Below are 18,603 nucleotides of genomic sequence, written 5' to 3' on the forward strand. Positions count from 1 at the left end.
CCTCATTTAGAGAATCTTTTGCATGTCACTGCTATACAGAGCCTAACCCTGTCAGACAAGCTCATCCAAATTAGATGGTGTTTGAGGTATCTGTTTTAGTGTCAGGTAAATACATTTATATTACATTTATTCACAACTGTTGCACCAGTCTTCAACTTTATCAGTTTCCATTTGGGTTTTTGACCCGGTGACCTCTCTTTTCTCTTATTTTTGTTTATTATTGCATTACATGAGTCGGATCATAAACTATTACCATTTGCACGGTGACATTTATAATTGTGATAAGCTGGTTTGCCATTTTATAGCATTTCTTTTTCAGTACAGACCATAAATCAATCTACACACCACTGTAAAAAGGAACAAACTCTCAGTGAAGAGCTTTCATTGCTGCAGGCAATTTTATCCTGACTATAGTTTGCCTTTAATCTACTGCATACTTGCAGTTAACAGCAGTTCACAATCTCTCCACAGCTGTAAATATTGAGGGAGCTCTAAAGATAGAATTGTCTGCCAGTGTGAACAAGCCTTCATAGACTGTAAGGAATACACTGAATACAATGACTCTTATAAATCATAAATTATGCCAAATGTGGCACTATACTGCCGAATCTTTCAGTTCAGAGCAGAACTCCAGCTGATATGTACTTCGTACTGCTTGATATTGACTTGAAACATTATAATTATTATTATTACATAGTATTTATATAGCGCCAACAGTTTGCGCAGCGCTTTACAATGTAAGGAAGACATTACAATTACAATACAATTCAAGACAGGATGGTAAGGAGGGCCCTGCCCCTGAGGGCTTACAATCTGAAAGATGAGGGGGAAATGATACATGAGGAGGTAGCTGTTTGGGGATGAATTGTTTGAGAATGTGATGGTTCAGTGGTTAGGTTGAGGTGGGATAGGCTTCCCTGAAGAGAAGAGTCTTCAGGGAACGCCTAAAGACAGTCAGGGTGGGAGATAGACGACCAGGTTGGGGTAAAGAGTTCCAGAGGATGGGAGAGACTCTAGAGAACTCCTGGAGGCGAGTATGGGAGGAGTTGACTAGGGAGCTGGAAAGCAGGAGGTCTAGGGAAGAGCGGAGTGGACGGTTAGGGTGATATTTTGAGACAAGGTCTGAGATATATCCGGGGGCAGAGTTGTGGATGGCTTTATAAGTGACTGTTAATATTTTGAATTTTATCCTCTGGGCGAGTGGAAGCCAGTGCAGGGATTGGCAGAGGGGGGTTGCAGACACTGAGCGGTTGGTCAAGAGGATGAGTCTGGCAGCTGCATTCATGATAGACTGAAGGGGGGATATCCTGTGTAGTGGAAGGCCAATGAGGAGGGAGTTACAATAGTCAAGACGAAAGATAACAAGGGAGTGGATGAGTCATTTTGAAACATCACCAATGGTAGACAGATTCACCATAGGCCTGACCAACAAAAAATTATGCAACCGTGAAAGATGCCCTGCCACCAATCTGAGCCCCATCTAGTATAAATGTGACCCTAAGTTCCAGAAGACCCCTGTGAGGCTACACAATCTGCTCAAATTGTATGTGCGCCTCTGCACAACAGAACTATAATATAAATAGAGCAGGAGGTTAGAGAAAAGAGTTTAATGTTATGTTTACTTGGATTGTTAAGGGGTGGACAACCCCCTGATTGGCTAATCATTGATGGGAGGGTATATACAAATGTATGTACATGTCAGCAGGTTCTGAGGAAGATGTTGCCTGAGTTGCACTGCAAAATATTTATTGTCTTTTCAGAATTTATTGGCTTATTGGCTTTATTCCTTTACTTTACATATGATGGAAGCTGATGTTCACAAAATGGATTGACTGTCATGGATTGTATGGTAAGCACAAATGCTGATGTTTTTGAGTATATTTACTTTTTTCAGTAAAACAAAAATCACATAAACTACATATATATATATATATACATATATATGTTGTGATAAGCGCTAACATCAGCTTTACTTACTGTATCCAGTATATGTATTGTTTTGTTAGTATCCCTGAGTTCCTTGGAACTTTCTAATGAACACTGAATCCCTTGCATCAAATTCTGGCTTAGTGGGGCTTACAGTCTACATCAAAATATTTCTCAATTCCAGTCAGTTAAATGCAGAAATTTGAATGAGGTGTTAGAAAGTTTTGCCTTGCAGTAGAAATCAGTCATTCGTGTACTAATTTCTACTTTTTTTTCTGCTTAAGTGAACATAAAGTAAACATGACTGACAGGTAATAGAAGCTAACAGTAAAGGAAAATGTGCAGGGTTTAGCGGGAGTTATCCACACAGCTCAGATGGCTTTCATGTGATATGTTGTGAATATGTCCTTGCCAGGTTTCTCCTCATACAAGAGCTTTAAATCTTTCTTGATTGGTAAATAGAGCAGAAAACTGAATCTGCTACATTGGAAACCCGAAAACAGAGGGAAAGGAACTGACAAGGAAATGGCGATTGGATATGACAACCATCTGAGAGGACACTGCTAGTATGGGTGTTTGTGACTATACAGATTTAGGCAATGAAATGCCATCTTATTTGCTAAAGACCTTGTGTGTTGCGGAATAATTTTCCTTGCTATGACACATTAAATATATTTTTTGCCTTAACAGCAGTAACAATTAAGTCAATGTTAGTTAAAGATTACTTATATAACATCCGTACCCCTTGGGACTAGATTTCTAATAATAATTTTTTTTTAAATAGAAAAAAAGTGTTCTCTCCCATAGTAAACCTGATATCAAAGCTAAGAAATAACTTGATGTATCAGATGACATCACAGTAACATTGTCAATAACTGTACCTCACTAGTTGAAGCTAACTTGTGCATTTTGATCTGCAGTTGTTGTTTGAGTATATGCAAATAAAATTATGATTTTATTAGTCTGGTGACCGGGTATGGGTAAATGTTGGGGGGGCTGCAATTGTTAAGGTGGACCTTTACCCCTTTCACTAAAAATCACATCAGCGTGCAGCTCTGCATGCTGATATAAAAACATCTTACATTCATTAGTTAAACAAATATATTTTGAATCTGCTTACAAATAGAGTTCATCCACTTCCTGGTCGACTTTGGCACACATGATGTTATCTCGCCCAATCCTTGCATCCTGGGAAGATTACATCAGCAGTGCATTGCTGGAAAATGTCCTCTGTAATCTCACGAGATCTCAGGGAAAGGCATTTTCCTCCCCTTAGATGATGTGCATGGTTACAAGTGCTAGTCACATGTGCCAGAGTTCCAGGAAGTAAAGGCATATAGATTAATCTGCCCTTAGTAAATATGCCACAGTGAGAAGAATGAGAGGAAAAGAAAAACAATGTATGCAAATAATAAAAAGCCGGCAATTATCTAAAAGTATCTGTTTATAGATTTCATTACTAAACATTTCTAAAGGTGCCTTTGTTGTTATTTTAAATATGTGGGTAAAGTTCCCAATTAAAGCTTAAAAACCCATGATATACTGTACATGAATGACACAGGCCGAAGGCTTCAAGGATTCCGTCATCATCATCATTTTAGTGCTAGTACAGGGGCAAGGAGGTGAATACCTGTCACCAGTAAGAGCAACCATGTCATCTGTACATAGGTGCCAGTGTATATAAAGTTATGTGCACAAACCTGAGTGTTTGTGCACATAACTGGACCCCATGTCAGTCAATGGGGATCAAGCCGGAGTCGGGGGTGACCAGGTGTAAACAGACGTCCATCCGTTTACACATGGCTGCCCATAGAATTGCATTGGGCATCCGATTGGGTCCACCTGAAAAAACTGACATCGGAGTGGCTGTGTGAAAGGGGCCTTAGGAAAATGGAAGAGAGAAATCTGGAACGTATGTCAACTTATTACATTTTAACCTCCTTGGCGGTATTCCCGAGTGTGGCTCGGGGTTAATTTTCAGTACCATAAGCGGTAACCCCGAGCCACACTCAGGATTACAGCGTAGCATCCCTTACCTTGTCCACCATGCCCGCTGTGTCCTCCGGCCGATGCCGGCATCCGTCTTCCGAGTTTCGTCCCTTGCGAGAATTTTAAAAGTCAAAAAAACCCCGGAAAAATTTCAAAAAAAGAAAAAAAATTTAAAATAATCAGAACGCCAGGGAGGTTAACTCACATAGGAAAACAAACAACCTGGTCCAGATTTTGTCTGCTCCAGTTTTCATAAATTCCCCTCTATGTATTTTACTTGCACTTCTAATCTTCCTCTTTATTCAAAAAATAATAATTTTTGTTAACTTGTTTTAAAAACTCTTTAGCTGCTATAGTTCCTTAAAATTTTACAAACCACCTGAATTTTGTTTTACCAGACTTGATGTACTATTGTCAATCAATTTGCATGAATCTCATACCATTAATAAAGCATGTTGTTTGACTATTTAAAAATCAGTATTTATTAAATAGATTGCATGAATATCTTTGGAGATTAAATAGATTAATTAATACATATATTTTGAATTAGATTCATCAGATTTTTTTGTATCTATCTTTCTTGGAGACTTAATGATTTTGAATGGGCATTTCATGATTACTGTATATACACAAATATAGATATACTTACTTGTGAACATTTTTATACTATTGTTTTAGACAACATACTGAATATATTTGTTGTTGTATATGTTAAGAGCCCTAAAGAAGGGGGACTTTAGCAAACTCCAAAACGTATTGGCTTTTCCTGGCGAAGTGAAGAGGTACTGTTATACTCTACTCTGTATTCACATGTGAGTATATGGCACTGAGTATATGGTCTATTGGAAATTGGCTTCCCGGCCAATCAGCATGGAGCCAGCCAAACAGCATAGAGCTGGCTTCCCGGGCAATCAAGAAGCTGGGCAGCGGGTAAAGAATCTTTGTTTTTCAAAATATTTAACTCATGCCGCACTCATAGCATCGAATTCACAACGCATTATAGTTTTTTTTTTTAAAGCATGAACACAATGGAAGCTGTTAACCTTCAGACTCTCTCTGTGAATGAGAGAGTGTACAACATTTCTGGCTGTTGTCTCTAAAATAAACACTTTTTTTTTTTCCTGATAAAACCTGCATAGTCTCTGCCTCTAAAATTGCAGCCTGATAACCCTCAGAGTCACATATAATGAAGAGTCTCCTAGCTGTATGGTATTTTATAAAATAATTTTTGCATTGGTACATGCCCCTCTTTGCAGTGCCCTGCTCCCCATGCCCATTGACAAAGCAATGCATATGAAAATTACTAGAATTAATTTCCAAGATTCGTCCCCATGGTCTTTAGTGGGGTTTGAATTAATTCCTGCAATTTGCATACCTAACAACAGGCTTAACAAATGGACCGTGAATCAAACCCAGGCAAATCTGCTCATCCCTAACCAGAGGCACTGCAGACATGTATGATTTAATATGTGGCTTGGAATATCTAGTTGTTGCTCAACCACTGCATAGCTGTCACGGCCCGTGTGTAGCTTGGATCGGGTGAGTAGGATCTCAGCTGCGGAAGCTAGGAATTCCTGGAAAGCCATGTGCAGATGGGCAAATGTGGCATGCCTTCAGGAGCATTAAACCTGCATACGAGATTATTCTGACTTTACAGGTGCTTGGTGCTTCTGATCTCCTTCTGACTTACCTCCAACCTGCCTCTAATTTCTTTTAAGTGATACTGTGAGTACAGGGTCACTTGTAATAGACTCACCTGGACAAAAAACAATGAAAGCACCAAACAGAAGGTATTGAAAGGTATTAAAAGTGTTTGAACTTGCAGAACTTTTTGTTTGGTGCTCTCATTGGATTTGGAAAAGTGATTTTTTTTTAACCTGGGACCCCTGTTTGAGGGACACCCTATTTTTTGAGAGCAGCCTTACCGGAGCCACTGTGCCTTATCTTCATTTGATTTATGTACTAAAAACTTGAATCCAGCACCTTATTTTTGCTTGTTCCACTTATAAAAAAATGCTAGCCCTGCAAAACAAACCCAACCATACTTACCTTTCCATTGGCCTGTGTCTGCTTCCTGCTACCTAGTTACTGAAGATGTTTGACCCTTCTTGAGGAAGTCAAATACCTGGTCCACAGTGCCACATGTAGTAGTTTCTCCCAACAGTACATACACTATATTGCCAAAAGTATTGGGACGCCTTTACCTGCACATGAACTTTAATGGCATCCCAGTCTTATTCCCTATTCAATATTGAGTTGGCCCAACCTTTGCAACTATAACAGCTTCAACTATTCTGGGAAGGCTGTCCACAAGGTTTAGGAGTGTGGCTGTGGGAATGTTTGACCATTCTTCCTGAAGCGCATTTGTGAGGTCAGGTACTGATGTTGGACGAGAAGGCCTGGCTCGCAGTCGCCACTCTAATTCATCCCAAAGGTGGTCGATCGGGTTGAGGTCAGGACTCTGTGCAGGCCAGTCAAGTTCCTCTACTCCAAACTCGCTCATCCATGTCTTTATGGACCTTGCTTTGTGCACTGGTGCACAGTCATGTTGGAACAGGAAGGGGCCGTTCCCACAAAGTTGGGAGCATGAAATTGTCCAAAATGTCTTGGTATGCTGATGCCTTAAGAGTTCCCTTCACTGGAACTAAGGGACCAAGCCCAACCCCTGAACAACAACCCCACATCATAATCCCCCTCCACCAAACTTTACACTTGGCACAATGCAGTCAGGCAAGTACCGTTCTCTTGGCAACTGCCCAACCCAGACATGTCCATCGGATTGCCAGACAGAGAAGCGTGATTCATCACTTTAGAGAATACGTCTCCACTTCTCTAGAGTCCAGTGGCGGCGTGCTTTACACCACTGCATCCGACGCTTTGCATTGCACTTGGTGATGTAAGGTTTGGATGCAGCTGCTCGGCCATGGAAACCCATTCCATGAAGCTCTCTATGCACTGTTGTTGTGCCAATCTGAAGGCCACACGAAGTTTGGAGGTCAGTAGCTATTGACTCTGTAGACAGTTGGCGACTTCTGCGCACTGTGCGCTTCAGCATGTGCTGACCCCGCTCTGTCATTTTAAGTGGCCTACCACTTTGTGGCCGAGTTGCTGTTGTTCCCAGTTTCTTCCACTTTGTTATAATACCACTAACAGTTGACTGTGGAATATTTAGTAGCGTGAAAATTTCACGGAACACCTGGATCCAATGATTTGGAGGGGTGTCCCAATACTTTTGGCAATATTATGTATGTTATTGACAGGGTCACTTTAAGTTGTAGCAAGCTGTTTCAAGCTGCTTTTGCACTCTTATTTACTTATATGGGGGAAAAAGCACTTCTGACATGAACAAAAGCCCATTCAGACAGCGCTAACTCTTATTTCTTTGCCATCAGTAATAGGACAAGCTGAGGGTAGGATAAAGGATACATTACCAGTGATCTTTTTTATGAAACATACATTGAACAAGACACATTAAAGGAATTTCTCAATTCTGATTTTCAGGCAGCTTACATTTTCCTAAAATGTTATGTGTTGTTTTCTCCACTGGTTTTCTTTCTGTATGCATGATTTACCATGCTGGAAAGAACTGAGACCATAGCTTTGTGTCTACTTTAATACAGGCTTAACAAACTCATTAACTGGCACTGCATTTTCTGTTCCATTATGATAATTACTTTCTCAGAGTGGTACAGTCTACGATAAAGGTAAATCAGAAGAAAGTCCAAAGTTCATGTGTAATCAACAAAGAGTTATTATGGCCTAATAGTGGATTTATTATGGAGGATTTTACTGTCAATCATTAAGACAGCAGGCAAGAGTGTTATTTTCTTTTTCCTGTCCATTGGTAAGTATTTCCTATTATCTGAAAAAGTCAACTTATATATTGTCCACTGCACTACATTCAAAGTCCTATATTCATTTCCAAAGCAATAGCTTTCTTTGTCTTTCACAAAGCTTTCATATCCTATATAGTAAATGAGCATGTATTTGATTATCATATTCATATTCCTAGCACATTTTAATTAACCATTAGAGCTTTTGTAGTGGTCCACTTTTAAAGCCTAACTGTGGGCAAAATATTAAAAAATTATATTTATATATTTTTTAAATGTCCCCCTGCAGGTTGAAAAAAGTTCTGGTCACAATATTAATTTTCAATCCATCTCTGCCTGTTCACCAAAAGATGTCCTCAGTTTTTGGGTTGAATGATGCTCAGCATCACTCAACCTGGCAGACAGAGAAAAGAAAGTGAGCATAGGCCTTGTTCCTTCTGCACATTGCACTGCACTTACAGTGTAATGATGCAGAGAAGTGCCCACTACTAGTCGAAGACCAATGAGGAAGAGGTCACTGTCCCTCACTTCACTAGCAAGAAGACATTAGAAAAGAGAAGTAAAAAAACGCATAACATACTGCTGGCAGGGGCCTCTAGGGGAACGGGGAACACCAAACTGGGTTTTGAAGGCACATGACTGGGCACTTATAATATTCTGTCACTACCATACCATATATCCTAATAGGACCAAAATTTATAGCTAAACATATGAAAAAATAACATTATAATTATTAACTTCTTCCTGCTTGCAATTTGTATTTAAACCTCCCCCAGCATGTTCCCCAAGCTAGCAGCCAGCACTTTGCACACTTGCAGGCACTTAATCCCAGCTGTCAATGACAGTATGGGTCACCCCTGACGATGGAAAACCAATCAGTGTGGTTCCCAATCATGTGATCTCTATGTCAGCTATGACATGGTGATTACATGCAGGCTAGAAGTTTTATGAAAACAAATTAAAGTCTTCAGCCAACAGTTTAACACTACTACCTTTTGGCTACAATTGTTATCTGCAATGTCATATGTTTAATGCTGTAATTATCAAATTACAGTACTGAAAAAATAATAATAATAAAAAAACAGAAAAACAAAAGAAACTTGTTCCTACATTTTATTGGATTTGTTCACCTATAATGATATTAACAGAGCAGGATTTTATTAAAATCATGTATTAGTGTACTAAATAAAAGTATTATGTACTTATTGAAAAAAACTAAATAGTCTGGTCATGTAGGAATCAATTACCTTTGAGCTAGAAAGGGTTAATACATACCTATAATAATAGGTGCATTTTTATATCTAACTGGAGTTTAGTATTAAGGGATCTTGGTCTTAGGAATTTACTGTATACTATACTGCCTTTTTCTTCTATCTTGTTATAATCTATGCTTCTCTGCGCCCAATTTTAAAATATTTTACTTTTTTTATTTCTTAAACGGTTTGCTTATTATTGATGAAAAAAAATCAAAACAGTCTAATTTATTTGTGAAATATCCTGCTGGTAGTTTCAAGGATTCATTTCACTTCATAAAATACATGTGTTGATGCTTCCTGTTCAGAATACTTGAGTTTGAAACATTAAGTGAACTAGTTCTGAGCTCAAGAGAGTTAGTTCATTAATATTCATTAATAAGCAGAGAAGGGAACATGTAAGTGACTTGTTCTATTTTCCACTTGTTAAATGTTTTACTGTGCATGCATTACTTGGACTGTAGGGGAAACTAGCAGCTACGTTGGCAGGGGACAGTGAAATACCTTATACTGGGAAACATAATCAAATATTTATAAGAAGATTGTGATGTAGCCCATAGTAACCAGTCAGATGTTTAATTTTATTTTCTAACCATACTTGAATATTTTAAAGGCTCTTATTTATAAAATGTTCAAAAGAAGAACCACGTATGTTGTTCTTCTGCACCCAGTGTCAGGAATGTGCAGGTAATATATATATATGTATGGAGCCCAATTGCGAGGGATGAACACACATGGAGTGAATGTGTCAGAAATCGATAGCGTCAAGCCGATAAGTGAATTCCAGTTTTCGTAGTCAAATAACAGTCCAAGGCAGATGCAGGCGGAGAAGGTTCTCATACGGTTATACGAGCCAAGGTCAGTGCAGGCAGCTGCGGTTCAGAAGTGATAATAAAGCAGGAATTACGAGTCAGGAATACAGAAACAAGGGTCTGAATGCTGAGGAATCAGGGACACAGGTCTGAACTCTGGGAAGCTCACTAATAACTGAGCACTGTGCTCTCTGAGCAGCAGTGCTTTATAGGAAAGGTCTGCTGATTAGCAGCTATCAGAGAGGGTGTGGTGACAGGTGAGCATTCACACATCTCCTCTAAAACAGATCTGCAATTTAAACTTGGAGCTGATGCAGAGCGCCCTCCCATAGGAGAGGATTGAGAAGACACTGCACCCTGCGGCTGCCATATTGGACAGGCAGCCAGCTGCTGTTTGTGGTTTGGGAGAGGGGCACAGGCAGCTTTGCATGCTGCGAGGGGAGAGGTATAAGCGGCATTACAGTGCCCTCCCTAAGGAGCTCCCTCTGGGGGCGGTGAGGACCAGGTTTTTCAGCATGTGCCCTGTGAAATTACTTTATCCATATGGGTGCATGTACATCATCAGCAGCAACCCAGGATCCATCTTCAGGTCCATATAACCCTCCCAATGGATGAGATATTCTAGGCTAGAATCTAATATTTCTTTAACCTCGTACTCTTCTTCTCCTTTAACAGGATCAGGATTAGTGGGCACTCTTCAGACGAAAGGATCGGGAATAGGTTACAATAATGATATCTGACATACTGGATTGATCTTGTAGTCTTCTGGTAAGTGGAGCTGGACAGCAGTAGGGGAAACCATCTTAATTATCTCAAAGGGTCCTATAAACCTAGGACCTAGTTTCCTAGATGGGCATTGAAGTCTTAAATGAGCAGTCGACAACCATACTTTATCACCCAGTTTGTATTCCGGGCGGAGCTACGATGCTGATCTGCATAGAGTTTGTATCTTGACTCAGCTTTGATCAAGGTCTTCTTGATGATCGAACAGTTAGTTACTAGATCTTCAATACGTTTATCAGCTTCAGGGACTGGTGTTGTTATGTGAGAAAAAGGTAACATTACAGGATGGTACCCATAGTTGTCAAAAAAGGGGGAGATGTTGGTAGAAGAGTGGAAATGATTGTTGTAAGCAAATTCAGCCAAAGCCAGGAACTGCTTTCAATCATCTTGAAGATATGAAAACATCGTAGATACTGTTCCAGAGTCTGGTTGGTATGTTCTGTTTGACCTTTTGACTGGGGATGGAAGGCTGTGGATAAAGATAGTTGTATGTGTAATCCTTGACAGAATGCGGTCCAAAACTTGGAGGTGAATTGCGTACCCCTATCAGAGACAATTGATTCAGGAATGCCATGGAGTCTGAATACTTCCTGTATGAAAATGAGTGCGGTTTGGCTTGCTGTGGGAATTCCTTTAGTGAGTAAAAAATGTGCCATCTTACTGAAGCGGTCTACAATTACCATAATAGTATTATATCCTTGAGCTCTGGGTAACTCAACAATTAAATCATTGGATATGTCTGTCCATGTTCTGGTAGGAATGGGCAAAGGAAACAAGAGGCCTGAAGGCTTTTTATGAGATTCTTTAGCTCTAGCACATACTGGGCAGGAAAAAACATATGAGATTACATCTTTAACCCTTTTGCTGCCAAGCCCTCTGGAACATTTTGCACCTCAGCTGGCCACACCATTTTTGCAATTTTTCCCATTGATTTGATTTTCAACTGCTGCGTTGCCAGCGTTTGTAAAAGACCCCCCAAACCATATATTTTCTGAAAGCGCAGGCCCAGTAGAATGTAGGTCCTGCAATAATTGCACAAATGTTTCTCAAATCAACATTAAACCGATAAAAATACACAATTCAATTGATAAAGCACACTAAAATCAGTATCAATGCACAAAAAAATATTTTCTGACCTAATCTAAAAGATAATACTGTACTGAGTTTATAAATAACAAATATTTAGAAATGTTAAATTGCGCCTTTTTGCAAAAAGGCAAAAAAATGAAGGAACACAAAACTGTAAATAAGCGACTTATATAAAAAATTGTTTTTGCGCTGTGTTGGTGTTTGTGTTGTGATAAAATGATACAGACGTATATTTAATTGCAACACAAGGTATCACAGCGCACGGCAATGCGTCCCAAAGCTTTGCCATGCGCTGCCACCGTTGAATTAATGTTTTTTAAAAGAAGAAAAAAATCACGCAATACGATGCGTTTTTCTTACAAAACTTAGTTTAGTGTCACTTTAAGGGCTTGTATCTCTACACTGATCCTCTACCATGGCCTTTGGAGCTACACTGTTGTGCACATAGCAAATGCTACATGAACTACATAGAGCCAGAAAGCCAACCTACCCACCATTAAATACTTGTGGTGCTACAACATAAACTAGCACTCCTTCTGCAAGCAGAAGAGCAGGTCATACATTTGCACCTGCTATATGTAACCATTATTGTTTCCTGTTATTTTATACTTCAGGCACAGCTACAGTAATTAGCAAATGTATGTAAAACCAACACAACTGCTGCTTCCTGCTGATGTTTAACCTGGAATACTAGGCAAGGAACGTCTGCTTTACCTCATGCACGTTAATTAGATCTGGGAATAACGTTAGCTTCACTTGCTGTTAAAATTCTATTTGTTTATACTGTAATTAGGTTTATTCAGATTGTGATTTATGTAGAAAATTTAGCATGTATGAGAATTAGCCTGGAGAGAAAAAAATTGTTGGTCACAGTATGGAGAGGGAAGGCTATGGATGAGCTTTGGGTTTGGGTCAAGGTGGGGTTCAAGGCCGGTCCAACCTGTTTATAATTCACAGACATGGCAGACATGGCGGACATGGCGGACATGGCAGCTGATCATAGCCATAGCAACCAACTACCAATTATGTACTTCCTGGTCTCTAAACTTAGGTCAGGTGGCTTAGAATGGCCAATAATGGAACCTTTTTTATTTGCCAGCCCCTCAAGATAAAAAGGGCAGGGTTCCCAGCAGCTATATTGACAATGTGTGATAGGGAAATCATAGTGATGCTGATACAGTCCATTGGGACAGATTAGTGGATTAGTGGACGGCTTGTAGGCAGTGGTGATTTAAAGTAGCCGTAAATCTTTACCAAAATGCTGTGTAACTTGGGGACTTCAGGGGTGGGAGGGGGAAGGATTTTACATGCATCAACACACAAGCCCATTTTTTCTTTGAGAAGGCATGTGACACGGTGATTTGCAGTCAGGAAATTGTTGAAAATAGGGGCAGAGTGTTGCCACTCCATAACATAAAATGGCCAAACAAGGATCTTTATATCAGTATCACCAGCTGTTGATATTTTAATAGTTATGTTCGCATCTACTTTAACAAACTATGATTAAGTTCTTTGAATTGTAGAGCTGGGGTACACAGTTACACTGCCTATGTGCACAGATCTGCACACCTAAAAATCTTTTAAAGAATGGACAAATATATAACTACAATAATAATTGATAGCTAGGTCTTTAATTGTCAACATCTTATTTACTTTAAAAAAAATTATAGATATTTAGGTAAGATTAAATTAGATTATAACATTAAGCTTGGGGTGATTAGCGTGCATCAGGCAGTTGTTACTGACAGTCCATTTAAGAGCTTATTTTTTCTGCATTTTTTGAAAGCAAAAACAAAAGAGCTGTGTGCGCCTAAGCCACCTCTAATTACATAACTCACAATCCAGAACTAAATAAATAGTTTTGGCTTCAGTTGCACTTTAAGTACAGTAAGTAATATGGGTTACAATGTGCTCCTAATGTAGTTACATAGTTACATAGTAGGGGTTAAAAAAAGACAAGTCTATTGAGTTCAACCTATAGAGATGTAGTGTTAAACTACAAATGTAACTACAAAATAAAATATTATTTTGCTACTACAGAATTAGGTTTTGCCAGAGAATTGGCTTAATTCTTCACATCGACAATTGGTTTCTGGTTTTAGCTAACCTATTTGTAATTATAAGAATGGAAAATCAAAGCAATACAATGGAATAGAACAAAAGAATAGTAAAACTAAAACTAAGTTTGGAAATTGTGACTCAAATGTGCCATCAAGTGGTAGCTTATGCTAAAGACGGCCACCAAGGCTTAGCGTTTGGTCCAGTTACTGATGTCGTTCTAGAAAGCCTGGGATTAAATAGCAGAAGCAAGTTACTGAAAAATGTCAGTGGCGTCACTAGGAGGGTGCGGCCCGCACCCGGGTGACACCTTTGGAGGGTTGACACCAAAATGTTTTATTGTATGGAGTCTGTGATTAACATCCTTTTTTTTTATTTAATGTATAGAAGTGTTCATTGTGTTGGCACTTTATAAATAAAGCATAACCACTGATTCCAGAATCAGGAGAATAGCCCAAAAAGATTGTCAGCAAAGGCAAATTAAATTGTTTTTGTTTTCACAGAATCACTCTAAAAACCCAAGTGACACTGAAGTATTAATACTCAATTTAAAGAAAACCTGTCACCACATCCTACCGTCACATATAAACGCAAGATGACAATCTGTGTTAGGTGTACTTACAGAAGACCTACCTGCTGCAGAAATTTTAGAGTTCTATGCAAAGATATCCACCCCATGATTCAGCCAGAAAATTTACACTGATTGTTGGATTGTGAGACTTCTGGGCCATCTCCTCACTGACCTCAAGATCGGCACTGAAAATCACTGCATAGTAAACAGATGACTGCCGGCTTACAATGCAATGGCTTTTAGTGTCAATCTTATGAGTTTTATGTTCACAGCACCAACACTGTGATAAATTTGGGGCGGGAGAGGGCACTATAGGTGGCCCAGATGTCTCATAATCTGAGGTGTCAGTTTTCTGTCTGAATTGTGGGGATGACATTTTTGCTTAGGAGTCTTAAACTACTGCAGCAGTCATTGCTTCTGTAAGCACTCATTGGGGCAATTGATTACTCATTGCCTGGCTATGTTTAATGTTAGGATGACGCAATTTTAAATAGGATAGAGAAGGGAAGAATTAGAATTTCAGATTTGTATTGCTATGTGACATCAGTCAGAAAGCAAATCTGAGGACTTGTATGATGCAGGTTATATACATCTGTGAGCAGACAATTGACAAAATGTCTTAAGGTGGCCATACACTTTACAACCATCGCAAGACCTTAGTCTTGCGATGGTTGTAAAGTAATTAAAAATACGTACGATCTGCCCATCTTGGACAGGCAGATCGTACTTGTGATCATCGCAAGCCCGCCCCACTGAGGGTTGGGCTTCCGATGACTGCAATCCTGAACGGGCAGTGTGCGCGTGCGCACACGGGCCCGTTCGGCATTTGTCTCCCGAGCATCATCAAACCAGCCTAAAATCGTAAGACTTTCGGCTGGTGTTCTAGCATGCTCCTTAGACAAAAGACGTGCGACCGTACAGTAGAAACGGTCGCACGTCTTCATTTCCCGCGATTCTCGTACGAGAATCGTGCAGTGTCACTGTTTCGCACATTATATCTTTTAGGTTTTGCAGTTTACCTTAACATATTATACATTGTTTTTCCCGGGACAGATAGGGCTTTAATTTGGTAGCAAAAAAACAAACAAAACAAAACAAACAAACAAAAAACAAATAAATGTAAAGAAATGTATTTTTCTATACATAATTTGCACACCCTCATATTTGTATCCCAAAATGTAATCAAGTCTGCTGATTAAACTTATATTACATTAGTGCGCCTTTTATGTAACATAGCAGAATGCTAAAGCTCAAAGTGTACAAATACATTTTTCTTTAAGAGATCTTTATGCATGCGGGGGGGAATGGTTTGCATAAATTGCTAGCCTAAAATAGTGTGTTTGTAGTAATATGTTGGTGGCTTATTTTCTGTCAAATAAATACACAATATAGACTCCTACTGTTCTATAACACCACATACAGCTTAACGCTTTTGCTGTCACCAATGTATGTCAGACATCGCTGGCAGCCGGCCCCTTTAACCCTCCCAGCGACTCTGTTTACATGTGTATAGCCGACTGTCAGCTTTATGCTGGAAGCGATTCTGGTGGCTGAGCTGCTGCCAGATCCTTTCCGGGGCCAGTATAGAGTGTCCCCCCCACCTGACACCCCCGCCTTGCTTCCCAGGCTCCGCTTCCCCTCCTGCGGGCCTGGGACCAGCATCCTGGGTGTCGGTGGAAAGCAGGGAATGAGACTGGCAAACATTCGTTTGCCGTTCTCCTCCCTGTGGAATGGTACCGGAACCGATGCGGATTGCCTCACTTTCGGTCCCTCAGCTGTCATTGTTCAGCTGCATAAGCCAGGCAATAAGCTATTGGAGCGCAATCTGTGCTCCAATAGCTTATTTGGAGTGGAAAGCTGTCTTATTGACCCCTTTTTGGCATTAACCTTCACCTGGTGTTTCTGCCAGTCACATAGTTCCAGCTCTAGTGTGACAACGCTCACTCATTGTAATGTATCTTTTGAGGAGGAGTAGCGTTGTCACCATTGGAAAGGAAGAAAGGACTACAAAACATCTCCCCTTCTCCAAGACATAGGTAAGAGGTGTGCTATAGTCCACAGAGAAAAATCAAAACACTGCTAACTGATAAGAATGTAGATAAGTGTATAAGAAGTTACCATCTCAAGCTTTGTTTAGTAGGATCAACAGGTATTTTTTAGCACTTATCGCACACATGCTTTTTGTTGAAAATACATTCAACTGTATATTTCACAGACCAAAAGAACATAAATAAGAGACGTTCATTGTCAGGGTTTAAATAAGTAAGAGATATGGTCTCTGTAAATGTTATGTATTTAATATAGTGCTAAGTACTACATAATATAGGAACTAAACCCTAAAATTCATGACTGAAAGAACTGCCTGTGTGTATTTATTGTCATTGGCCTTATATTTTTTTTATGACCAATACAAAAAAGTAAGAAGCTGATTAGTCACGTGTTTTTTTTTTTTTTTTTATATAGATAGTTTTGGTTTTAAATATTTTTTATAGTAATGTTTGTGAAAAACATTATGTGGAGGTGCAATATACATGTGATCATGCAAAATGGGGAACATTTTAACTTCAAGTACACCAGAGGCTAAGACTGGATCATTCTTTCAGATCAAACATTGAGCTCTCTTGTAATACACAAAATAGAATTCACACAGCCACGCATATGCAAAACTTTGAGATTTTAATGTCCTTATCTTTCATCTATTCACAAAAATGGATAAAGAATGTATTTTTGCCAGTCCCTTTCTAATTGCACTGGCAAGACAGAATAAAGAAAGTCTTATCAAACAGGGAGCCTTTATATTGTCACAGACCAGCTCACCCTGCAGCTGTATCTGAGAAACCTCAGGTAATCTATGCATAAAATTCATTAGAAAACCATGTTGGTCGTTTTTGTTTTCGCTCAATAATCCTCTTCCCTTCATCTTCTGAATGTAGCTTTTCACCATCATAGAGGACAACGGTTTCCACTGTAGGAGAACTGAAAGGTCCACCTTCTTTAGCTTTTATTTCTTGCCTAATAAGATGTGTTTCACGTTGAACCTTCTCATAGCAAAATCCACATAGCACATGTTTCAGTTTCAAATGGCCACATTCGGGACACTGATCAATGTTGTTCTGCAAAAAATTAAAGATGGTTATTGAGTTAATGTTATCAAGGTGGCACAATATATGTGAACTGCCTCTTGTATATACTTGTACATCCCTTAACACACCATTACTCAGAGCAAGATAAAAAGGTAAAGCAAACTCATAGTATACCTAATCTGCTACAGACAGATACCACAGCAGTGCTGGACATATTTTATTTTTTGATAATTCTGTTACAATATGTTGTGTATACTTCAATTTTCACATGTAATTATTGATTAAACTTTGTGGATTTAGGTAATAGTATTGTAACGAAGTCTGAGCTGCATCAATAACCGGCAAGTTATATATAGCATTCATGTAGATAGCCTCCATTTGCATTGGGCCAATTGTTACAATTTGTATTTTTCTGTTCTAAAATGGTTTTTGTAATCTAGGCAGGTACAAATCATGGTTAGGTAAGAGTTAATTTGGTCATTTGACCGGTCTGTGCATTGCTGTGCCTCTACCGTTTGAGGAATTCTGTGATGAAACACGTTGGGCGGAGCTATGGGCACGGTAATGTCATCATGCCAATGGGATGCATGCACATAGCAGGTTAAGATGCGATATGCAGCTCCCAAAAACAATTACTTATTTAACCCAACGATGTATGCAATACTTTGCTGGCAGAAGGCCCCTGTGAACGTACTTCCTGCAGCTATCGCCACATTGACTCTATTTAGTTGTGTAAAGCAGACAGTAGTTGGCTTTATACTGGAAGAGATTCTGGAGGCTGAGCTGCCGCCAGATCGCTTCTAGGGGCTTGTGCAGAGTGCCCATTCCCACTCAACACACCCTTGCTTTCCTGCTTTCCATGCTAGTCATTCACTGGCTTCAAGCGAGAAGGGGAAAGGTGACATTAGTCACCACTAATATACTATCACATAGAAGGCTTGTGAGCGCTCCTATAGAATAGCAATGAAGTAGGAAATATTACGTTTTATAAAAAAGTTAAATAAAATAAATGTAAAAATTAGGGCTGCGGAAATTAACTATTAATCGTAAATTTTTTTGATCGATTAAAATGTTTTTCATCGGTACTCACCTCTCTGCCGGCTTCCGGGAGTTCCGGTGATGTCACGGACATCGACGTCACCGGACTCCTCCCCCAAGTGGCACGGTCGGCTAACGAAGGGAAGGGGGGAGGAGTACGGTGACGTC

At 39.5% G+C, this 18,603-nt stretch overlaps 1 protein-coding gene across 1 annotated transcript in view; it reads right to left on the reverse strand.

Moving 5' to 3' along the window:
- Positions 1–17,130: 17,130 nt before the first annotated feature.
- The window catches only part of MRPL32 (mitochondrial ribosomal protein L32), a 9,264-nt gene continuing 7,791 nt past the window's right edge, over positions 17,131–18,603 (reverse strand). Inside the window, exon 3 of the mRNA XM_018559618.1 lies at positions 17,131–17,427. Coding sequence (XP_018415120.1) covers positions 17,164–17,427 — 264 coding nt within the window. The 3' untranslated portion in view covers positions 17,131–17,163. The remainder of the gene's footprint in view (positions 17,428–18,603) is intronic.

This window comes from Nanorana parkeri, unplaced genomic scaffold, assembly GCF_000935625.1.
Source record: "Nanorana parkeri isolate BGI_ZX_2015 unplaced genomic scaffold, ASM93562v1 scaffold407, whole genome shotgun sequence".
Taxonomy (NCBI): Eukaryota; Metazoa; Chordata; class Amphibia; order Anura; family Dicroglossidae; genus Nanorana; species Nanorana parkeri.